This window comes from Apostichopus japonicus, chromosome 13 (assembly GCF_037975245.1).
Source record: "Apostichopus japonicus isolate 1M-3 chromosome 13, ASM3797524v1, whole genome shotgun sequence".
NCBI classification, from domain to species: Eukaryota; Metazoa; Echinodermata; class Holothuroidea; order Aspidochirotida; family Stichopodidae; genus Apostichopus; species Apostichopus japonicus.
Window position 1 is genome coordinate 9,256,253 of NC_092573.1, and position 26,394 is coordinate 9,282,646.

General features: G+C 35.3%; 1 protein-coding gene across 3 annotated transcripts; it reads left to right on the top strand.

Moving 5' to 3' along the window:
- Positions 1 to 1,260: 1,260 nt before the first annotated feature.
- On the top strand, positions 1,261 to 25,289 carry LOC139978713 (uncharacterized). 3 transcript variants are annotated; one of them, XM_071989158.1, is made up of 12 exons: positions 1,261 to 5,174; positions 6,019 to 6,126; positions 12,636 to 12,789; positions 12,941 to 13,155; positions 13,724 to 13,837; positions 16,655 to 17,135; positions 18,051 to 18,208; positions 19,967 to 20,195; positions 21,109 to 22,361; positions 23,207 to 23,294; positions 23,694 to 23,768; positions 24,875 to 25,289. In XM_071989158.1, exons 5-12 carry the CDS (start codon positions 13,796 to 13,798, stop codon positions 25,159 to 25,161), a joined length of 2,613 nt encoding a protein of 870 aa, XP_071845259.1. In that variant the 5' UTR covers positions 1,261 to 5,174; positions 6,019 to 6,126; positions 12,636 to 12,789; positions 12,941 to 13,155; positions 13,724 to 13,795; the 3' UTR covers positions 25,162 to 25,289. The 3 variants fall into 3 exon arrangements, with proteins under 3 accessions (XP_071845259.1, XP_071845261.1, XP_071845260.1); XM_071989160.1 differs by having other exon boundaries at positions 1,261 to 4,789; XM_071989159.1 differs by lacking the exon at positions 1,261 to 5,174 and having other exon boundaries at positions 5,202 to 6,126.
- The last annotated feature ends 1,105 nt before the right edge of the window (positions 25,290 to 26,394 follow it).

Sequence of the window (26,394 nt, forward strand, 5' to 3'; positions counted from 1 at the left end):
AAACGTGGTAAATATGACTGATTATAGGTCAATTTTGACCGAAAATTTTAGGTCATTCACAAATTACAAGAATATATGTAAATTAGAGTGCGACAGTCGGAAAATAAGAGTGCGAAAGACGAAAATTTCGACTGTTGAACTAAAATTTTCCACATGTCCCGTGTCTGTAGGTCAAATTAATACCAAAATTGTCTTTGGTTTGCAGGTATGTTTCCTCCTAGTGAGTGTTTCTAGTTTTCCCCTCATGGTCTTAAAGTCAAGAAATCAAACAGAATAAGTTCTCTTCTTCATTGGAGGGGTATTGGGTAATTTAATTATTACAAAAAATGACCAGTTCAAGCTGGAACTAGATCGCGATCCGTGTCACCATAAGCGTAAGACGGTTCAGAGTATGAGCCTTGAACAGTCATCAACCTGAAAACATATATCACATGTAAATAGGTTTGCCTCAAAGACGTTCAACTGGAATACTGTAAAATGAAAATATTCTCTTTGGTATCGCTCGCAGTTTATTATCATTCATATTGTGAAAGACTTCATTACAAATTGCAACAACTCAAGTTGTTACCAATTGGGACAAGTATATTCCAATTGCGACAAGAATTGTAACACATTTCGATAGTATCTAATTTTGAAGACAGGCTACTTCATGTTGGAACTGAAAATGCAGCAAGTTGGAGGTACAGCCAACTTTCAACTCTTTAGATATTGTATTTACAAGCTGTTAATGTTTTCACATTCAACTACGCAAGCAGATACCAATTGCGGGACACACGGGGTGCCGAACGGTCCGATCGAGTGCGTATATATTTTGTGCAGAGTTAAAAAAAAATACAGCTAAATTATACTGATTATCGAAAATAATATTTAGGTCATCGAATCGCTATTTAAGAGTGGGTTTTAACCTTTATTGAATGTGTTTTAGTACATGTCCCGTGTCTGTAGGTGAAATTACCAAAATTGTCTTTGGTTTGCCGGTATGCTTCCTCCTAGTGAGTGTTTCCTACTTTCCCCTTATGGTCTTAAAGTCAAGAAATCAAACAGAATAAGTTCTCTTCTTCATTGGAGGTTTATTGGGTACTTTAAATATTTCAAAAAATATTTTCGGGGGGGGGGGGGGTGGGGCTATTTATCACTCAAATGAAAAAAAAAAATCAATCGTTCACTTCATTTCAACTGAGCATTTGGAATGAAGTGAACAATTAAACATTTTGCAGAAAAATGTTGAGTTGACGAGACAAGATAATTGTCGATTAACATTTTGCAGAAAATGTTTCAATTGCTCAGACGGAATGAAGGTAACAATTGAACATATTGCAGCAAAATGTACAATTGACGAGATATGATAAGTTGTCAATTAAACATTTTGCAGAAAATTGTTCAATTGCTCAGTTAAAGCAACTGAGCAATCCAACATTTTTCTGATTTTTGATAAGATTTTATCTTGTTATCTAAACAATTTACTGAAAAATGTCACCTTATGGGGCAAAGTTTTTCTTATTTTGATGGCACTTTTATGCTTCCGTAGATTAGCATTGCACGTTTTACTTGTATACTATTAAATATTAAACGTATATCCTGAACTTACTTGAAGCTAACGAACATGGTCAACCCATCCAATAGTAAAATTAATGCATAAACTATCCAAATTGAAGCTGGCGAACATTGTGCAGTAGTTCTATTAGGCATTATGATTTTTTTCAAAATCATACGTTTCTTGGTATTAATATTGATAGCAAACTCTCTTGGAATAACAATATTTCGTCAGTATGTAACACTGTAGCAAAAAATACTGGTATATTATCTAAACTGAAATATTTCCTCCCACAGCATGTCCTTAGAATGCTTTATCAAACACTAGTTCTGCCACACTTATCCTATTGTACAACTATTTGGTCTGGTACATACAATGTTAACATTGACCGCCTAAATATTCTCCAAAAGAGGGTTATACGTCACATTGCTAATGCCCCACCACTTGAACATACTAGTGGAATATTCAAGTCCCTAAATTTATTAAAACTCGGTGATATTATAACAGTCAAGGTTGCTGCCTTTGCTTACAAAGCATGGAATGGATTACTGCCAGTCATGCACTTTTAATGACTTTATTTGTAGTAACAGAGTCTTACATAACCATCACACAAGACAAGCCAACAACGCTCATTGCAATTTTTACCATAGTAACATAGGGAAATTCGGTCTTCATAACAGAGCAATACAAATCTGGAATGATCTATCAAAAAAATTGAAGTTCATAACTTCAAAACCCACATTCACCAGACATTTGAAAAGGGAATTTATTAACTCGTACTAGTAATATTTTATTACTATATTACTGTATAATATTATTACTGTATATTTAATCCTTACGTATATTCTGTATTATCAATATTTGTTCATATTTCTTTTCTTTTCTCCCAGGGAGTCTCCTACCTTGTTAAGTCTTTTATGACTTTTTAGGAGACTTCCTTTCCCTTTGTACACAATTGGTGATAAATAAATGAATGAATACGAAGTTTTGTATGATGGAGTATAAGGATCGCGAGAAACAATTTCTCAATGTGACAAGGAAAACGTGGTAAATATGACTGGACCGAAAATTTTAGGTCATTCACAAATTACAAGAATATATGTAAATTAGAGTGCGTCAGTCGGAAAATAAGAGTGCGACAATCGAAAATTTTGACTTTTGCACTAAAATTTTCCAAATATCGTCAGTTTTACCAGGATTGGGGGAGTGTGACCCCACACCGCCCCCTCTAGCGACGTCCCTGGTAGTACGGCGTGCACTGTGCATATGTCATGATGCACTCAGTTTAATATACATAGGGTTTGACCATAGGCGTACGGGACCATTTCGGTTTGTGGGGGAGCAGTGTTCCCTGTTAATAATTTTGGGCGATAGTGCAAAAAGCATGGTAGCCCAGATGAGCTACGCTTACGAGAAAATATTCGGGCATCATGATGCTAAATAAAGAAAATCATTAGGCTTATAAAGTTATATTAATATTAATGTCACAAAACAAATAACACAGAACGCTCTCCACGGAATTTTCGGGCAAAAATATGAAAAGATTCGGGCAAGCTACTACATATTTATATATATTTTTCTCCTCTTAGGCTGCCCGAATTTTTCAGGACTTTTGCCCGAATTTCTTGTCCTCTGGAAATTGGGGGGGCAGTCTGCCCCCTGCCCCCCCCCCGCCTCGTACGCCTATGGGCGTGACTTGTTCCTATACACAACGCGGTGTACCATACGTGTGCAGTTTGCATGTAGGTTATTTGTTTATACTGTATATATATTTGTATATAAAAGTTAAGTTTTATGCCGGCAAACACTTTACCTATCATCTCTTCGCTGTTGGTGAATATCACGTCTTAAACTACGATTTAAGAAACGGCTGGTTCAAACATCTCACTAATTCTTTCGGCGACTTTAATTCATATTCATTTAGCACAATAGCATTTCCTTGGTATAAACTCGTACAGGGATTATACGACGTGTCTACGCGGCGTCTACGCGGCAATTTGTTTGTCAACGAGTTTATACGGGGTTGTACTTTTTAATACGACTTTTTATACGATCATGTGCGCGTACACATATCCAGTAATTTACGCGAGCGGGACTGTAGACTATTTTTTTAGGAGTATTTATATAATTTCATTTCATTTATATTATTTATATCATATCATGAAGCTGCATGGTGATCGGCTGAAAATGAATGCCGTTATTAAATAGAATCCGAAACCGGTAATAAGTTTAATTCGTATGGACATTAAATCAGCAATTATTTCCAGTATGGCCTATACCATAGTCGGATGTGGCTGAATTGTTGTCGGAAGTGAAAATATGCAGAAATATATTCCCGCAATACAATTGGTCAAATATTTGTCAGCAATAAATCGAATATATGTATATATGTCTGCATTAAATTAAATATATGCTGACTATAAATCGACTATATGCTGACATTAAATCGAAAATATGCCAACATAAAATTAATTACAGGCTATGCCCTCTTAAAATTGATTTTATGCCAGCATTATAATTTGAATATATGCCAGCATTTATTTGAATATATGCCAGCATTAATTCGAATTCATGTCTACATGAAATCAAAGTTATGTAGATATAAAAATGTATTTGATTCAGAATTAATGTCAGTATTAAACCGAATTTATGTGAGCATTAAATCGAATATATGTCGGCATAAATTTCCTAATTTTGTCCACTGTGGCCAACCATATACGGTCTCTATGATCAGGGAACTGCTTCAAGTTATTAACAAATCCAGAAATCTCACTGTATCAAGGAACACACTTAATTAACAGCGCATAAATTTAAGTTAAGGGGGGAATGGGCAGATACAACCTTGAGCTGTTGCCAGCCTAGTGTTTATATCAGGGGCAAGCCCGGGACGCTCTAAAGTGTGTTAATTTATTAATAGATCGACATTCAGGTTAACTTGTACAGTACGAACAATGATTACATAGTTTCAAGCTGGATCTCTCCAAAGGCGGGAAAAAAGCTGGATCTGTTCAAAGTAGTGGTTATTGCTATATACTGACTGAGTCACTACTCACTGGGTTATGACGTTGACTGTCTGTGATTTCTTCATCATATCTGATTGTATGATCCCTGAGACAACCGCAAAGGCCTCTTTACTGAAAGTTTTCGGACCGGCCGATAACCAAATGAGGCAAAGTCTGGACGTTCGCAATCTGAAGCCAAATTATATTCGTATCTAACCGTTTTTCGATTTAATATTAGATTGTTGATCAAGAGGTAAGTTCCATTTGCCTTTTTTACTTTACCCCTTATGTGTAGCTACTCATTAGCTTAATAAATATATATATATACATATTATAAGCGTTGGTAAATATATCACCTAGGTCTAGGACGTCTCAGACTAAAAGACCTTTATACCTACGATCGACCGTTTCTTCATCATCATCCTAAAACTTACATAGCCTATTGTATTTAAAGCAACCAATCAATCTGATGTTAGAAAGTCTATAGTAAACTAATGTATAATCTCGACCACCACATGTGTTTAAAATGAAGAAATTCTAAATATCAAAATTTCCAAAATATTTCAGAAAAGATATCTTTACACACTGTGTTGTATTTGCCAGTGGCCTAACCACATCGGCTGTTACGGATTTCCAAGGTATAATTAGAAGACAACTAATTGTAATTGTTTGTTTCATGTTTTCTTAAGAAGCATTTGAGTAACATTTAAGTCTTTTTTAATAATTTTTGGTGCTTTAAATGTGGATTTTAAGGCTTAAGTTTGGCAATGACTAGCCATGGCGTGGCCAAGGGGGTCTTGACTCTTGTTAACTAAATACTACTAGTAGTAGTACTAATTACTATGTAGCTTTAAGTTAACTTAGGCTACGTGGGTACAGTTAGGGCATTACACGCCTAATCTTGCAGTCTCAAGGTTGATTTAGCAATGTGGTCACAGGGAAAGGCTGTGAATTACATACATGTATGATGTAGATGGAAGGAGGACCTCATGTTAGGGAGATAACTGACTATTGCAATAGAAAACCAGATAGCTGCACACTTATTGAAGAACACTATAGTCTATAGGTCAAATCAGGGCACAGTGGCTGGAATGAATTCATCTGAAATTGCAACAATAGTCAAGTAGCTAGGCTACACTTTATTTCTTGTGACTGCTGTGAGCAACTACCTTGAGTTTGTAAAATTAGATAGGATTGGATCTACAGCAGGTATTCAAAGTTAATGTAGTTCTTGCAATAGACCAGCCTCTTTCCAGTGAGACTTTGCCTCATTAACATAACAATGCATATCACATGAAATCACTCTATGTATACTTAAATGAGTTTCCTCATTGTTGTATTAAAATTCAAAGACTATAGTAATATAACATTGGGTATATTGTTATATGAATATTTAACATAATGAATCTTGAAAATGGGTTAAGCCTTTTTGTAATATGATTGATATGTTATGCTAAATATTAATTATGCATTGCTTTTCAGTCCTAATTATGAGAAGAAAGAGAGAAAAGCCGGAGGAAGTGGCACGGTCATATGTAAAAACAAAAAAAGACAGAGATGGCTTTCTCGTACAGCAAGTTCCCCTTAAAGGTAATGTCCTGCAATTATTTTTTGATATACTATTTATGTACATGACTGATTCAACTTAACTTGCAATTTACCTCTTTTGCACTGCTATTAATCCCACCTGCCCTAACCGTGATGTGGGCCTTAAGTGTTAATTAATGTGGAAGGTACAGTTCACACGGTTGATGAATTGTTGTGACACATTTCCTGCTCCAATTTGTTAAACAATGAAAGAGAAGGAGTCTTTAAACAAAGCCTATCTCTGAGATTGGATTAAGTTCTAATTCTAATGCAATTTACTGCAGCTAGAAAATTGACCCTGACACATCCTGAATAAAAAATTAAGAATATTTTTATTAATAATAATTCTAAGAAAAAGCCAAAGGCATAATTAGAGGATCTTTATGAAAATAGTCAAGCTTATAATCTACATGGTTCATTATCTTGGTAGGGGTGGGGGTGGGTTGGTCACACTATTAACCTGAAATTTGTGAAATTATTAGTGCTTGTACAGGTTCTCTGGAACCTTACCGACTGATAATTATCTATATCCAGAAGTGCTACCAGCTTGCTCCAGTCCTTTTTTTTCACAATTTCTTTTTTAGCTGATTCATGATCTTCAAGCACAAAGCTCTAGCATACTATATTTGACACTGATTGCACAAAAGATTTAGAAAAAAACATTAATAAAACCTTTTAATTTAATTATGTCTAAGTGCATTGGTATACCATAGAGTGACCTGAATCCAGGTCAACAAAATGTAATCTGTACTATCTACAACTTAACAAGCAATGGAGCCTCAAGCTATTTGTAGGTTCAGGTAACCATACCCTGCTATGGATTTACCTCCATGTATAAACCAACCCATTTAAAGGGAATTGTTAAGAGGCATACAGTTACCTAAAATTACCTTGATGTTTCAAAACACAGATATTGGATGTTTATAGCTTTAAACAAGGGATCAATTTGTAAGAATTAAGGAAATTAAATACAATTTATTTTAACTGTAAATCATATAACTAAAAGAACATGCATGAAGTAGCAAAGAGTGTATTTGAAGGTCCTTTAAATATAATCTCCAACTGGCCTTTACAGACAATAGATACAGTTACATTAAAAAGTAAAAAATCAGGAGCACCATTCAATTAGTCAATTTTCATTCATGCACACTAAGGATACTTGATCCTAAGCTGAGATGATCAGCTATTTACCATATCCCTCTTACACCCTCATCTGCCCTGATCTGAAGTTTCCCTGCATCGTCATGAATTATGGATATGTTCAACCAAATCCATTGCTATTTCAGGGAAGGTAAACCTTTGGAAACATTGACATTTTTGTTATAAAATAACCCAAACTGATCCCTGAATTTAACTTTCACTAGCCTGGTCAGTAACTTTTTGACCATAAACATAACTGCTTGAATTTGAGATTCAGCATATCAAATTGTCAAAGAAAACTGGAAATTTCCAATGCTATGGTTATTAGTCTGTTGCACAGATGACATAAATAGCAATGGCACAGTTTGCAACTTGGCTTACAGTACAATTATCATGTTGTCAGTATGGGTTAACAAACCATTTCAGGCAATTTAATCTAGTAATATAATTCTAATTGGTCTGGGTTGAAAGCGTGTTACACTCCGTTGAATCCCCTGATTATTTCAGGGTGTGGATAAGATTTTTTTTTTTAGGTTACTTGGTTTAAGTGTCACTAATAGGTGACGTGTATTCACATAAATTGCATACCAGCAGTTACCACATACTAAGTACTATTACATTGCAACATTGGAAACCTGTTTTAGATATAATGCAATCTTGATTTCATTGACATTGGTTGTTGAAAATTCTTCAATTAAATTTTAATTTGCTGTCATTAACTAAACTTTTTAACAAGGATTAAATAAAGTAACATGTTAAAGCTTGGTGATCATGTGTACAGCAGACCCACAGCTAAACTGTGCAACCAACCTCCGAAGCCAAATGTGCTTGTTGCTTATGACATACTAAGTGTCCACTAATATTTGACAGTGAAATACTACAGTTCCCAATACACTTAAGATTGGAATCCATCACCATCCCGAGCCAATGGAATTGAATGAACCACACAATAGTTTCACTACTGCCAATTCTTCACAGATAAAGAAGAATACACATCTTTTATCACTAAATTTTCAATCATCTTACTATTGTTTCAAATGTAATGTAGCAGAGTGTGATTTACTCTACATATGCCTGCACTCCAAAACCTACAATCTACTTCACCATGTAGCATGTAGACTCCAGCCCTTCATACATTCTTAGCTAAATTGCAGTCAAGGCCAAAGTACTCTGAGTATGGAATAACCTGAATGCTATGTCCCAGTACAGTATCTTGGTACAGTATTGAGGTTCAGCTAATGTTATACAACTCTCCTTGAGCACGCTACTGCTTAGCTACATAAAGAGAAAAATGGGAATTTTAATACCGACACCCCTTCCCTCTCCCTTTCTCCTCCAATATTATTAATATTGATTAAATGGTGTGTTGTGAAGCACATGTTATGTCACAAACAATTTTAAGTTTGCCTAATTTGGTTGAGAATGGTGGCATTCACTGATTTGCTGATGCCACATGTCCAACCATGCACACCCATGCTCCTGGACACATTCAGATTTAAACAAGGCAACATTTACAATGAACACTCTGTATGTGCATGGATACAATGTCACATACTGTATGTGACCAAACAATGCCGGACAAGTGACTGGTTTAAGTTAAAGGCAGTCTGTATCTATATGACTATATGTCCCAAATTATAGCATGATATAAATATAGGAGTTTTAAAATAAAAATACATTCCTGGGGTGTTTACTCTCTAAATTGTTCTCTGACATCCTAAGTGAATGTACATGATGGGTGTATGTCTCATTGAGGTAATTAATTCCCTCCAGCCTCCAGGGTGTTAATAAAAATATTTTAAGAATTGTTACCAAAGGTAACCATATTTGAAATCTGACATATTTGGGGCCAATACAGCATATCATTATATGCAACATGCAACTAGCAGATTTTAAGAGGAGCGTTGAACTTTTTACATGGAATGTGCTTTATGAAAGATACATATTAGGTTATAGGTTTCTTCAATCCTGTGAGTTACTTAGATATAATGCAATTGTTTTTATTACAAAATGACATGATCAGCTTTATTTCAAGTAAAACAAGTGACTGACCTTTGTGTGACCTCAGTAAGCATCGTAATGTTCTAATGACAGCTCAAGTATACTATTTCAAAGGGCCTTCAAGAGTGTATGTTAGTACTAACAGCTATCTAAGGTTTTCTATCGAAGCTAAATGTAGCTATTTAGTGATGGGTCATTCCATATCAAATCACCAAATTTTGGGGTATGTTGTAGTTCGACATCTTTGAAAAATTCCCAAACTTTTTGTATGATTGAACCACCATGAAACAAGCATATTCTGAAAATTTCAGTTGCATTTCTTTACAATTGGCTGATTTATCACACTTTTAAATTCTGCAATTTGTTGCCACCATGGCATTTTGACATTTTCTTGACTTTTGAGGTCTCATTTCTCAGCATTTAAACATTCTACTACCTTTCTATTACAGAAGCCTATAGAGTCTATCCCATAGAACAGGAAAATAAAAAAATAGGCTACAAAAATATTGTCTTGTTGAGTTAGGTCAACTTAAAAGTGTCAAAATATTCGATTTTTGTACTTTTCACTAAAAAATGTGCCATTTTTAGTGATGAATTGCTCCTAAACCATTGCTTCAGGGTACTTAATTCTTTCAGATGTTATTATTTCTAGTATAAACATTACAAAATAATGATAACAATGCTTTCCTATAATATGTTTGCAAGTTGTGCAACTCTTAAGTTGCTATTTCATGATGCGATTCAGCATGAGGTAGGGGTTTTGATGCTAATTTTTTACCAAAGTAACCATGTTAGAGCTGTCACGGTTTTATACTTTAATTATTAGTATAAAGTTCTTACACCTTAACAAATTTCAGGGTTCTAGCTGTTCTCAATATTAATTTATGAAGTTGTTAAGTTGCTCAGATGTACAAAAGAGGTCGTATTTGACGGCCAATAACTCAAAACGTGTCAAATTAAAAAAATCTGATAATTTTTTCTGGAAGAGATATAGTACCACCCTGTTTGTACAAAAAATTTCAGAAGGGTGTTTTGCCTTATTTTGAAATGAAAAATCCTCAAAGTTTGGGATTTCAACCAGTACATACATATGTCTGTACAATGTGTACAGTACATACACTTTACTGGATGTATATGTACGGAGTGCCATGAGAGCCAGAAGACTATGTTTAAACCTAACACTAATATACACACTGCACATATACACCCAGTACAATGTATGTACTGTACACACTGTACATAGATGTATGTACTAGCTGAAATTCATTTTATAGTAAAGTCTTCTAATTTAACCATTTGAATATGTACAGTGTGTATATTAGTGTTAGGTTTAAACATAGTCTTCTGGCATTCATGGCACTCCGTACATACACCCAGTGCAGTGTATGTACTGTACACACTGTACATACATGTATGTACTGGTTGAAATTCATTTTTTAAGTCTTCTAATTAAATGAATTCAACCAGGAGCAGACAAGTACATTGCAAATAGTATTTTTTTAATATGAAATTAAAAACTGCACAGTATTGAATTGAATAACCTTGAAGTACAGTACAATACCCAGGCTCAAAACACATGGAACATCAAAACAGGCAAAAACGTTTTTTTGTAAAAATCCCAAACTTTGAGGATTTTTCATTTGACTACTGCATTCAGAGTGTGTCATTATAACAGATTCATTGTTCTTAACTACTTCTACTAACATGCATCATATATATGTCATATACAACATTCCTGAGAGTGACCACAGCCCCATGCTTCTTAAGGTAGGTTGGTGGTTACAACAGGACATATTGTGGTTGCTAAAGGGAGGTGTAAAGTAAAATACTGTAGAATGAGTACAACATGTTACATCTCCCCTTTTCAGTTAAAATAAATTTAAGGACTCGGATGAGAAAAAAATATACTTTTACCTAACACTGCATAACCATAAAGTCAATTTCTAGCAAAGATTTGACAACTGGTTCTAGGTTACCAAATGACTATCGCTTCACTATCAGAAATAATTAAATTCCTTTGGTCACATTTCATAGTCACTGTGCCAACGTGGTTTTGTCTTTGCTCTAATACTTCTTCATAAATAAGTGTTCGTGGTTTGGTCCTCTGAAGAGGTTTGTTCATTGTCAGAATTAACTATATCACTGTCGTCATAACTAAATGTTTCACCAGTTTGAAGTAAATGTTTGCGGTTGCGTCTATACTGTACACCTTCACCTGTCTCTACATAGTATGATTTGGGCTGTTCAGCATTAGATTCAATAGTGACTGGTTTCCAACTTTTGTCAGTCTGTATATGTGAACATTATCTCCTGGTTGCAGTTCTGGTAATATCTTTGTCTGTCTGTCAAAATAGGGTTTTTTTTGTGTTTGTTTCTTCTCTACTAGTCTTTTGTGTACTGTCTCTGGCTTCAGTATTTTTGGCTCGAGTAAATGATCAGTTGTTGGAAGTAGGGTCTTTGTCCTTCGTCCAAACAGTCGTTGTACAGGTGGTTCGAGAATATTATCTCTTGGTGTATTCCTGTAGTCTAATAGCTAGGTATGGATCTTGTCCACTTTACTTTGCCTTCATTAGCAAAGCCTTTGCAATCTGCATCCCTTTTCTCTGCCATGCCATTTCTCCAAGTTCTCAAAAGGAAGTGGTAAGATATCAATACAGTGCCATTGTCATTGGACTGTTGTACAGGTGGGGTACAACCCTCAGTCCGACAAGTTTTCAGTCCGACAAGTTTTCAGTCCGAAAATGAAATACACGTTTTCAGTCCGAAAATAAAATACACGTTTTCAGTCCGAAAATAAAATACACGTTTTCAGTCCGAAAATGAAATACACATTTTCAGTTGAGGAATGAAAGGAGTTTTATTGCCATAATATCACCAATAAACTGTGAAAGCCTGAACTGATAGTAAAGAAATCGATTGAATCTTTCGTATAAAGTCTGACATCACCGGCCTCAGCAAAGACTTAGGACCCCTTAACAACTATCAGTTCTACAAACATATGTAATCCGTTCTTTGCTCCTTAATCCGCTTCCTGTATAGTCATGGGTTATTTGGTTCAAATTCCATTAATGCCATTTACACTTACCTAGCGTCATACTTTCATTGTGTTACACTTTGTACTTTTCATTCGACTGCCAAGTGTGTAGACGAAAGTCCCAGGGGGGCCGAAGATTCCAATATATTTTCTAAATATAATAAATATATATATTATATATATATATATATATATATATATATATATATATATATATATATATATATATATATATATATGAATTTATTTACTTATATATTTATTTATATTTATATTTATTTATATTTACACTTTCAATGAAAACTTGTAAATATTTGCACTTTGCTTTGCGGTTTAGGAAGAGGCGTATTTGCAAGTCAAAAGTTTGAAAAGGGAGACTTTCTGCTCGAGTACTGTGGGAAACTGCTCACAGGGGAAGAAGGAGATATACTAGAGCAAAACATTTCTACTGGATTCCGATTTTTCTTCAAATCCAAAGGACAGGAATTCTGGTGAGTAAAACAGTCATTGATTCCTGTAAATATATTGGTAGCTTGTTCAATAGCAAAGTGGTGGCAGGTTATACTGCTGCCTTTTTTCTGTTATTTTTTCTGGTAAGAATTTTTTTTATGTTGGCTTAATATGCTTTCGTCATTTTCACAGTATTGAATGCTTCAGAAGAACCAAGTATTGGACCAACATTTGGGCGCTTGGTGAACCATGGCTAAAAAGATGAATTGAACGTTAAGCTAACTGTAGTTGACATTGAAGGCACTCCTGCATTGTGTTTATTTGCACTTTGTGATATTCAAGAAGCGGAAGAGCTGCTATACAACTATGGAGTCAAACACCTACCATGGCTGCAGCAACAGTCTAAGGTGCGTAGTACCCACTCCTTCAATGTCATATACTGTACCAAGCAAAACTACAGTTTGAGTAGTTTTCTTAAATGAAAAGAGTTCAGTCTTGGGCAAAGTTATGGATGGATGTGAAAATTCTTATTTACACTTATCTGTTAAAGTTGGATGTATACAAACATGTTCAAGTTGTTATCTAGCTGTAATAAACATATTTAAAGGTAGTTTGTGTTGTTTTAATGTTGCACATAGAGTATATGTGCACAGCAAAGGTGCATCATCTGTATTTAAACAAACTTCCAAACAAGGAACTAATATCTATAGTCCCTCGAAGTGTGACATGATTATCTTAAATATTGCACTGAATGGCCCAATACCCTAACCATGAAATGTTTATGACAAGGGGGTTCTTCTCTCATTCGTAATTGCTGACATGTTGTATTAATTTTGGGGTTGCAAAAGATTGCTTTCTTTTAGCCTAGTACACAAAATCCTTGCCTTTTTCTTGATTGACTGTCCCAATCATGATGCCATGCGGCTCTTGGTCTGGCAATCATGTCGCTTAATGGTGTTAATTACTTTAATTAAGGTTTCCATCAATGCAGCCAAGAATAGAAAAGAAACAGAGAGTGACAAAGAATCAGGGAATGGAGATGAAACAATGGATGAAAGAGATCATGCAGATAATATTAAACCATTTCAGGTGAGTAACAAATGTTTTTCTACTGGAAATAGCAATCTTCAAAATACTGCTAACATAACATTGTAGTAAAAGCATCGTAGAGACAATTCATGCAAGGATCTGTAAATAGAAGTGTTAAGACTATCTTACAAGTGTACATACTTCTGCCTGTGTTTGTCTAGCAAACTTTATTTGGATGAAGACATTGTTGAGCATAGATTCCAATGTGTTGAAGTTTATTCATTAGCCTCCTATATTTTCAAGTATACACCTTCAATATGGTCCTTGGTTTGTAGACTGTGGACTTAAATATGACTGATTAATTCAGGATATCTGTGGTAGTTAGAAAACAAAAACCTTTAATGATGGTCTAGTGTTTGAGAGTGGATTCTAACCTCGCTGTTACATTGACTTTGTCAAATCATATCCACCTAAACGTACAGTGTTTACCTAATGACCCTTACTATGGTCCTGTGTTTGAGGGTGGATTCTAACCTGTCTGTTACAGTTATTTTTATATGACCACCTGAATGTACAGTGTATACTAATGACCCTTACTATGGTCCTGTGTTTGAGGGTGGATTCTAACCTGTCTGTTACAGTTACTTTTATATGGCTACTGAATGTACAGTGTATACCTAATTACCCTTACCATGGTCCTGTGTTTGAGGGTGGATTCTACAGTAACCTGTCTGTTACAGTTACTTTTATATGGCTACTGAATGTACAGTGTATACCTAATGACCCTTACCATGGTCCTGTGTTTGAGGGTGGATTCTAACCGTTACAGTTACTTTTACATGGCTACTGAATGTACAGTGTATACCTAATGACCCTTACTATGGTCCTGTGTTTGAGGGTGGATTCTAACCTGTCTGTTACAGTTACTTTTATATGGCTACTGAATGTACAGTGTATACCTAATGACCCTTACCATGGTCCTGTGTTTGAGAGTGGATTCTAACCTGTCTGTTACAGTTACTTTTTCATGGCTACTGAATGTATAGTGTAAACCTAATGACCCTTACTATGGTCCTGTGTTTGAGGGTGGATTCTAACTTGTCTGTTACAGTTACTTTTATATGACTACCTGAATGTACAGTGTATACCTAATGACCCTTACTATGGTCCTGTGTTTGAGGGTGGATTCTAACCTGTCTGTTACCGTTACTTTTATATGGCTACTGAATGTACAGTGTATACCTAATGGCCCTTACTATGGTCCTGTGTTTGAGGGTGGATTCTAACTTGTCTGTTACAGTTACTTTTATATGACCACCTGAATGTACAGTGTATACCTAATGACCCTTACTATGGTCCTGTGTTTGAGGGTGGATTCTAACCTGTCTGTTACAGTTACTTTTATATGACCACCTGAATGTACAGACTGTATACCTAATGACCCTTACTATGGTCCTGTGTTTGAGGGTGGATTCTAACCTGTCTGTTACAGTTACTTTTATATGGCTACTGAATGTACAGTGTATACCTAATGGCCCTTACTATGGTCCTGTGCTTGAGGGTGGATTCTAACCTGTCTGTTACAGTTACTTTTATATGACTACTGAATGTACAGTGTATACCTAATGACCCTTACCATGGTCCTGTGTTTGAGGGTGGAATCTAACCTGTCTGTTACAGTTACTTTTTCATGGCTACTGAATGTATAGTGTAAACCTAATGACCCTTACTATGGTCCTGTGTTTGAGGGTGGATTCTAACTTGTCTGTTACAGTTACTTTTATATGACTACCTGAATGTACAGTGTATACCTAATGACCCTTACTATGGTCCTGTGTTTGAGGGTGGATTCTAACCTGTCTGTTACAGTTACTTTTTCATGGCTACTGAATGTACAGTGTAAACCTAATGACCCTTACTATGGTCCTGTGTTTGAGGGTGGATTCTAACCTGTCTGTTACAGTTACTTTTATATGACCACCTGAATGTACAGTGTATACCTAATGACCCTTACTATGGTCCTGTGTTTGAGGGTGGATTCTAACCTGTCTGTTACAGTTACTTTTATATGACCACCTGAATGTACAGTGTATCCCTAATGACCCTTACCATGGTCCTGTGTTTGAGGGTGGATTCTAACCTGTCTGTTACAGTTACTTTTATATGGCTACTGAATGTACAGTGTATACCTAATTACCCTTACCATGGTCCTGTGTTTGAGGGTGGATTCTAACCTGTCTGTTACAGTTACTTTTTCATGGCTACTGAATGTACAGTGTATACCTAATGACCCTTACTATGGTCCTGTGTTTGAGGGTGGATTCTAACCTGTCTGTTACAGTTACTTTTTCATGGCTACTGAATGTATAGTGTAAACCTAATGACCCTTACTATGGTCCTGTGTTTGAGGGTGGATTCTAACTTGTCTGTTACAGTTACTTTTTCATGGCTACTGAATGTACAGTGTATACCTAATGACTATGGTCCTGTGTTTAAGGGTGGATTCTAACCTGTCTGTTACAGTTACTTTCATATGACCACCTGAATGTACAGTGTATACCTAATTACCCTTACCATGGTCCTGTGTTTAAGGGTGGATTCTAACCTGTCTGTTACAGTTACTTTTTCATGGCTACTGAATGAACAGTGTATACCTAATGACCCTTACTATGGTCCTGTGTTTGAGGGTGGATTCTAACCTGTCTGTTACATTTACGTTTTAAAATCATGGCCACCTGAGTGTAAAGTGTTTACCTAATTAGCATATACAGGTCTCTTGGATGAAGTTATGTTAAAATAACTGTTGGATGTTCTTTCCCTCAAGTCAGTGTTTTGTTAGAAATTGATTTAATGCAATTGATTTTTGTTCTTTATTAGAACCAACAGCGATGGGCTCATCAGTTAGAGCAGCTCCTAAACAAAGACTCTAGAGTTTGTTTCAAGTCAATTGGGCGACTTTCTTTCAGCAGGCAGTACAAAATTGCTGATGGTAGCAATGGCGCACAAATTTTCATTGGACTGGTAGATGAGCAATGGCCTGTAGCAATCAAAAGACTGAACCAGGGCACCCACTCTATGGAACAAACTGTGAATAAAGTGCTTAATGAGGGCATGCAAGGATCAAAGCATTTGTTAAGAAACACACTTTCGGAAGAAGATGATGACTTTCTCTATTTAGCTTCACCCCTTTGTGAATATAACTTAGAGGAAATAATTGAAAACAAGGGGAACCCATTAAGACCTCAGCTCACAGCAAACAAAAGAGCATCTCTAACTTATCAACTTATGCTCGGCATTGCAGAATTGCATCAACTGAACATTCTCCACCGGGACTTGAAACCAAGTAATGTTCTCTTAGGTAAGCAGTCACAGGGCTTGTTTGAGAGTCATTTCAGAATGTTGTATTTGTATTAGAGATTTCCATTCCATGGTGCTGGTCATTAACTTGTTTGCATCAAATTCAACACAACTTTTGCACAGCATTACAAAAACCAACAGCAGCAGAAGAGCCATGCATGATTGTAATTTTGGTCACAGGTCAATGAGAATTGCCCTCAATTTTAAGCATGCTAAAACTGTTAGTCCCAGTTTGCCTTCAAGTTATCACTCTCAGTATTGATTTATATTTTACAGTCAAATCTTTTGAATGATGTTATTCATTCCAAATTTTTGGTTAATACACATAGTGCTAGAAAAATTTGAAATTTTCATTTAAACATTAAGAATGATAACTTTTGTTTACATTACAATTTGCTATGTGAGTGTCATTCAGGGCTGCCCAACAGCCAACTAGTAAATTGAATATCAAAACAATCTGCTTGCTTGTAAACAGAGATAAAGATAAAGGTGTGATTACAGGATCACACAGGCAAAGAAATAGGCAATTCATATTCTTTCAGTTTGTTTACATCAAATGCATAATGGGAATTATATAAAGGAATACCTCCCAGTGGTTCTTTCTTATTCGCCAAAATAAGCAATATATATTATTTAAAGTCTCAGTGAGGAAAAGTACCACCGAGCAAATGTGGTAGAATTAAATTTGTAAATGTCCACAAACATTGTAGTGGTTTTAAAATCATGTAGAAGAAACTTTTAATTTAATAGCTTTACAGCTTCAATTAAAACAGAAAATCATATATAAAGGTATTATGTTATTTTATTAGTAATGTAAAAGTAACAATAGTCACCTTTCTGTGCAGAAATCAAATTGTCTTTTATGGATTTATTTGTCTATACTAATTGCACATTAATTGCTTTTGTTTATTCATAGATCACAATGAAAAGATACTTCTGGGAGATTTTTGTATTTCTAGACAATTTACCCATGGCACTACCCTTCTTACAAAAGCAATGGGAACTCTCTGCTCGACAAGTCCTGAAAACACCAGCAACAATCGTTGCCGATACAAGAAGTCATCTGATATCCAGGTGAGACATAACAACTATTTGCTTTGATTAACAGGATTGCTGCTGTATTTGAGCCACTGTCAAGCTACTTAAATATATCTTGGCAGCCAAAAAATTACTCACAAATTGATTTAAACTGTCTGTTTCAGCCAGCGTTTGTTTAATGAGGGAATAGTGAAGTATATACCACTTTATCCAGTCTGTTCTTTATGTCATTATGTTGGTTGCACTTACATACCACTTCCTTGAGATTAGACAGTTTATTTACATTATAAGTATATATATTTCATTTTCAAGATATCAAAATAAAATGTGATAGCTTTTGCAATGATCCTGCTATTGCTTTCATACAATTACTGTTAGGTCAATAATATATGAACAGTGAAGCCCTCTTTGAAGAGTTGACTATTATATATTTTGTCACAAAAAAATCAATAGAATGGACAAGCTCTTGATTTTGGGACAGTAGGATTTTCCCGTAGAGACAGAAAGTTTTCCTGGTAAAGAAAGATGACGAGAGAAAACAATACAAGTTCTTGTTTTACACTAAAGTACTTACAGTACATTTGTACAATGATTATAAGTCACAATTGAAAATTGGAAATGAGACAACTGTGGGTGATTTCACATTGTTTTGCCATGCACTCCATAAGTCATGGGATAACTTCATTTGCCATGACAGTAATACTTTTTGCGATGGAAGGTTTATTTAGCCCTGTTAGCTTATTTGCAAATTAAGAAGGGTCACTGTTCGGTGGACGGTCACCTCTGGTAATGTGATTGTGGAATCTATTATTCATATGCCTCATTCTTGAATATTGTTAACTCCATGTTATTTTCAAGACTACTTCTGATCAGTGATAAAGCATGGAATTGGGTAAGGAGTATAACGCTTCTCCACTTTACTCCTACTTAGTGTTACATAGATTACAAATAATCAATCTTAATAACTGTTATGAAAACACCTTGTCCAATCTACATAGAGCTAACTACTCATCCATGCAAAAACCTCTCTTTTCTTCTTAGATTATAAACACCATGTTATCAAATGACTCTTTTATGCTAAAATAAATTATTTGTATAATAAAACACTTCCCAAACAAATTTTCAATTGAAAATGTAATTGTGTTGCATTGTATTACCTCGACATGTGCTTGCCTTGCATTCTAATTACTATCTGATACACAGAGAATTTGGCCCAACATCCCAAAATATCATGATTGCACAGACTGTATAATGTACACTTAAAACTTTAACAGGTTTCTGTCCTTCAAAACCAATTGCATAACTATCCATGCGATCATAACCATAACATTTTGTAAAAGTTGAGTGCATGATACCTAAAACAACTGGTTTGCAGTGATTTTTTCCCCATAAGCAATGCAAAATATGTTAGTCACTGGATGGTGGAAATCTTTAAAATTGACTTCACTTCTCACTAACCTGTCTCCACACAACTACTGCACCACTATCTATTTAGTTATTTCTGTGAAGACAAATGCCACAAGCATCTCTACTGTACAGGAAACTGGCAGCAATCTGACAACATTATTATACAATATTTTTACTTTTTTTATGCCATAAATCATTAAACAGTCAATTTTCAAAATGATTTTCAGCGGTACGTTAGTTATGGATCCACTACTAAGGAGAGGGTCTTGAAAAAAAAAGGAAATCTTCAATCTCACTTTTTGAAATTGATTAACATACAATTTTAACATTACATTTGAAAGTTATGATCAATTTTAATTATTTTGTAAGTATTTTTCCTTCTTTCAGATGTTGGCATGCCTCATGTATTACATTTTGAGTGATGGACATGTCCCATTCGAAACCACAGTGCCTTACACTGATCAGCCAGAAGGTGTGGTGACAAACATGAAAAAGGGTCAATATAGCCTTAAACATCTTGGAACACATGACACTTTTCAGCCACTATTGGAAAACATGCTTAACAGGGATGAAAAACTGAGGCCCACTATTGAGGATTGCATAGCATTTTATGAGGGTAAGTTATTAGGCTAAAACTTCTATGCCTCAGCATTGACTGAGTAAAACCTTCAACACTGCTTGATTTAGGGTTGGTTAGGTGAAAGCAGATTAAGAAGCAATTCTTAAAAACTGGTATGTTTAAAGTATGAAAGTACGGTATAAATATGAATTCAAAACTGTCAAAGGTACGTATACCTCTCAGAAAGTGCTTTTCAGAGTTTTCATGTATTGTTTGTTTTGAATGTAAATATTGTTTTGGAGCTCACCTACATTTCTTGTTTCACAAGCTTTTAGTTCTTACAGAGCATACAGTAAGGCCACAAAAGTTGTGTCATTAAATAGATTGTTGGAACCAACCCACAAATATAGCATATATACTTACAAATATGTACCAAGAACACAGTCAAAGACAAGTAACAGTGCAGTAATGCTGGAGCAGTGCCATACAATTAAAACTGCACAATTCCCAATTGTTCTCAGCTTGGGATATTTGTAAATGCTTGTTATTACATTTCTATATCAATTAATTTGAAAGTCTTTATGAATTTTGCAAGTGACTATGCAGCTGGATTGTAGGATTCTACTGTCTTTGGAATTCATCAGTTGAATACTAATTAAGTTGAATGATCAAGAGGCATATATATATATATATAAATATATATAAATATATATAAATATATATATATATATATATATATATATATATATATATATATATATTGCAATTCAAGGACGAGTTTGATTAAAAGTTGAATTTACAAAATGTTTGCATATAAGCAGGCATGTATCTGTTTAATTGTTCACTGTTTTGGGGCATCAAATCTGCCAATATATGGCCTGTTTATATAAACCATTGGCCACTTCGGCTATGTCGAAAATCACTCTGATCTTTGTGTTGTTATCATATTCAATTATTTTTTCTTTTTTAGAAAATCATCTCAATCCTGATAGTTGCACCATACAATATTGTGCAGACACCAAAAATCAAAGTGATCCTTTGCCAGACCAAATGGATGCAGAGACTGTCCCTAGTGGATCTGCAGACACCAAAAATCAAAGTGATCCTTTGCCAGACCAGATGGATGCAGATACTGTCTCTAGTGGATCTGCAGACACCAAAAATCAAAGTGATCCTTTGCCAGACCAGATGGATGCAGAGACTGTCTTTAGTGGATCTGCAGACACCAAAAATCAAAGTGATCCTTTGCCAGACCAGATGGATTCAGATACTGTCCCTAGTGGATCTGCATGCACCAAAAATCAAAGTGATCCTTTGCCAGACCAAATGGATGCAGAGACTGTCCCTAGTGGATCTGCAGACACCAAAAATCAAAGTGATCCTTTGCCAGACCAGATGGATGCAGATACTGTCTTTAGTGGATCTGCAGACACCAAAAATCAAAGTGATCCTTTGCCAGACCAGATGGATGCAGAGACTGTCTTTAGTGGATCTGCAGACACCAAAAATCAAAGTGATCCTTTGCCAGACCAGATGGATGCAGAGACTGTCTTTAGTGGATCTGCAGACACCAAAAATCAAAGTGATCATTTGCCAGACCAGATGGATTCAGAGACTGTCCCTAGTGGATCTGCATGCACCAAAAATCAAAGTGATCCTTTGCCAGACCAAATGGATGCAGAGACTGTCCCTAGTGGATCTGCAGACACCAAAAATCAAAGTGATCCTTTGCCAGACCAGATGGATGCAGAGACTGTCCCTAGTGGATCTGCAGACACCAAAAATCAAAGTGATCCTTTGCCAGACCAGATGGATGCAGAGACTGTCTTTAGTGGATCTGCAGACACCAAAAATCAAAGTGATCCTTTGCCAGACCAGATGTATGCAGAGACTGTCCCTAGTGGATCTGCAGACACCAAAAATCAAAGTGATCCTTTGCCAGACCAAATGAATGCAGAGACTGTCCCTAGTGGATCTGCAGACACCAAAAATCAAAGTGATCCTTTGCCAGACCAGATGGATGCAGAGACTGTCTTTAGTGGATCTGCAGACACCAAAAATCAAAGTGATCCTTTGCCAGACCAAATGGATGCAGAGACTGTCCCTAGTGGATCTGCAGACACAAAAAATCTAAGTGATCCTTTGCCAGACCAGATGGATGCAGAGACTGTCCTAAGTGCATTCTCATTTGTGTCAAGTGGCTTAAAGCATCGGTTCCAGCAGGTGAGTGGTATTCTGTCCATTGACATGTGTGTTAACTTAAGAAACTTTCTGTTATCAAGAGCATATGTCAGGACACACTCACACAGCTGATAGCTATTTTTATGAAAAGGGAGATAAATATATCCTTCCTATTGCTGTACAGTTTTTTGTTTATGCGTGTGTTGGGGAATATTTTGTCAGAGTTTGGGTTATCAACAGCCATTTTTGACAACAACAGGCAGATTTAGGGATCTTTTCAAAACTTGAAGACAAGTGAAAACAACATACTGTAAACATTTTTGCTCTCCATACCAAACTTAACTTTGCTAATGCAATATGCATATAGGTTAGGCCTATTCATTCATTGCAGTGTGAGTTGTATTATTCGGTGCAGGCTGTCCATTATTGTGCCCTTATCTTTAATCTTAAGGACTTTTTGGTCAAAGACTTGTGATTATCCAGAATACTAATAGCTTTGGTTGAAATTCAGCTCACGCTGTGACAAAGGGTTTTTAATTGGACTCTTATTAGCTGCTCTAATTCATACTTGTCATTATGGTATGAGTTACTGTACCATTGGTGCTCTTGTGAACTCCTTCAAGAGGTTATTTGACATTTATGTGAACATTCTCTTTTGTGCATGCATGGATATGAATATTACTGACTTGTAAAGAAAGTTATTCACTATCTGTTATTTCTAGTGTTAGAATTTACATGATTGTGCTTCAGACTTTGAAAATTGATCAAAAGTAAGATCCTAAATATACTCTTCAATTAAGAGCATAAATGTGGTTTATATTCACATTTATAAGTGACAAATTATACTCACTTCATTTTTTTTTAACCTATCAGATTTTGCTATACAGAATCATATACAGAAGCTGGCAGACCTCCATGGTTGTAGATATACTGCAATGATAGAGAGTACCACAACCCATGTTATTCTCATTGCTGGTGAGTATTGTTGTAACTCTATTTTAATGTCTTCTTATTCTTTTATCAGTTAGTTAACTCGCTTCATGTTATTGGTAACTTCAAAATCTTTTAAGTAATCATTAACCAACAGCACATGTGAATAAAATGTCTAAACTCATGGATTTCAGTATTCTTACATATATCTTCATGTTTGAGTTTAATTGCTGGGTGTGATAAGGAGTTCTTTAATACCCTTAGAAGTGTGCACTTGTTGACATTGTCAAAATTCTGACCTCAGGCTGACCTTCTTGAATGTCATTCATAAACTTTATTAACTAGTGCAGGTTGTGTACATACATTTTATCAAGGACTGATTAGGTAATTTCACAAACAATAAAGGAAGCAAAATCACTTTGTGTTTTAAATCTTTTTTTGCAGAAAAGGGGAAATGTCCCAGAACTATGAAGTATATTACAGGCATTGCTGCTGGATTGTGGATAGTGAGCTACTCATGTAAGTTTAAATGAATTTGTCTGTCCATGTGACTATATATGTTTATAATATGTTCTTATCACCTGCACATATGCTTGATCAGTCCTTTTACCTGCAGTGTTGTACAAAGATTCTGTTTCTGATTTAGGACTATGCCCTATATAGTAGGACAAAAGTCATTCAGTATGTAGATGTTGGTCACTCAGTAAGGCAGTGTCAGGGCAGAAAAGGATAAAGAAGTCAAAACTGTAGAACATCAAAGGGTGACGATAGATTAAAGTTCAAGAGTGGCTTTGGCCTTTGGACAAAATGTTAACCAAAATAAGCAACACCCATCAGTTGCTTCAGTGATAGCAGAACTCATATAGAACTATCTTTAAAAAACTTTTTCAGTTACAACTTTTAAATATGGAATTGTTTCCAATTATATGTCTCTCTGCTAAGCACTTATAATCATCCTTGTTTGAAACAGGTCATTTTGTAAATGGAAGTTATATATGGTACAACACAGTAACTTGACATATTGAGAGTGATTAGACAGTTAAATGGAAGTTGCATTGGGCATACAGTTTCAAAACATTTGTGTGTTATTGGAATTTGAAATATACTGACTATATGTGTAGGTTTCACTCCTTTATGCTTGGAGCATGTGTGGTATGGCAGCAGCTAATGATGATATGTTAATGCGTGCAAATTAAGAAACAATTTTGTTCTGTCCACCTGTTTGCATTAGGGGTACTTCTTTGCATGCCACTCATTTGAATGAGTTTTTGAAATTTTGCTGAGCCATGTTGGTTCCTGAACTTCTTGTATTTTGAACAGGGGAAGTTTAAAGTGATAATGATCATAAATAGACAAATGTCTTTCAGCTCAGCAAATGTGCATATATTGAGAATGATCTCTTGCTATTACTTCATTGAATATATGTTGAAAGCAGTTGCTAATGGTAGATATTAAGCTTCCAATTTTATTTCTTTGCTGATGGTAGTTTTGCCAAATTTCTATAATAATTAAGAGGTACAGCACTTGAGATTTTAAGAAGTTCTGAAAATCAGCCATTAAAAATGTAATGTACTGTAGATAATGGTTCTTCATGTTTTGTCTATTCTCATCCCTTTGTAATATAGGGGTACAATCTTCCTTCAAAGCTGGCAGGCTTCTTGCAGAAGCAGACTTCGAAATCATTGGTGACTCTTTGGGTGTCCATTATGGCCCTATGAGGGCAAGGACCAGAAGAGAAGGAAAGCCTCTCTTATCCAAATACTCCATCTCCCTGCTTGGGGAATCAAGTAGCGGTCCTGAAGGTGATTTACATGAGAGTTGTTCATTTCTCATTACAAATTCTGTTTTGGGGGAAACCAATTTACTTTTACTTTTTGTATCATTGGGAAATCATTTTGTTAGTACATTGTAGGGAAAGAGGGCCAATTGTGAAGTTTAAAATGTCTAAGCATGTGAAATCATGTGGTGATTCATACTAGTAACATTTATATTTCTATCACATGTCTTTAGACCACTACAAAGGCGTCTGATGCAAATGACCATAATATATTTCTTACAAAAATATGCATATGGTTTCTGTGGCAAATTGGTTACACTGGATCAGAAACCCTTAAGACAATTACAAAAAGAAAATTCACATGTTTTAAATAGGCAGTTCTGATCCATTAGACCTCATTTGTGGTGACCCCTGGTCTATCTTTGGGTCTCTGCTTTTCAAAAGTTATGTTATTGATGTACTTATTTCTGAAAATTTCTCATTGGTTATGTTGAAGATGACACAAATTTATTTTTCACTGACAGTGATCTATGGCAGCAACCATGGTTAACAGAAAATAATATATATATATATATATATATATATATATATATATATATATATATATATATATATATATATATATATATATATAAAATTAAATAAAATTGTCCTGTGCTTGAGATTGGATACAAATATTTCCTGACTTTTTGAATATTCTCCTATTCTATAGTCATTGACTCCCATACATAGAGGATTTATGAATGTAATTTTGTCCTGTGTTTGGGGATGGTTAACTAATTTTATGACCTTTGATTTTTTATTTCTATTTTCCTATTTTATCATGGAAATAACTTTGAATAGGGGCCTATGATTTAGGATAGCCTTCAATTTTTCTGATGAAGTTTGTTTTGTTAAAGTCATTGCCCCCATAGAGGCCCTGTGCCTGTTACATTGTTCTGTTTTTGAGGATAGATTTAAATATTTACTGACCTTTTCTGTTATTACTGTTCTTCAGTGTCATCAAGAACATATCAATCAACAAGTGCCTGTGATTTAGGATGGCTTTTAGTCATCTTGCATTGTGAAGTTAACTGTAGTATAATCCTGGACTCTAATATAGGCCCTATGCCAGATAAAATTGTCCTGTGCTTGAGATTGGGTACAAATATTTCCTTTTTTTAATGTTCTCCTATTCTATAGTCATTCACTCCCATACATAGAGGATTTATGAATGTAATTTTGTCCTGTGTTTGAGGATGGTTAACTAATTTTATGACCTTTGATTTTTTTATTTCTATTTTCCTATTTTATCATGGAAATAACTTTGAATAGGGGCCTATGATTTAGGACTTTAATCTTCCTAATGATTGTTTTTTTGTGTTATAG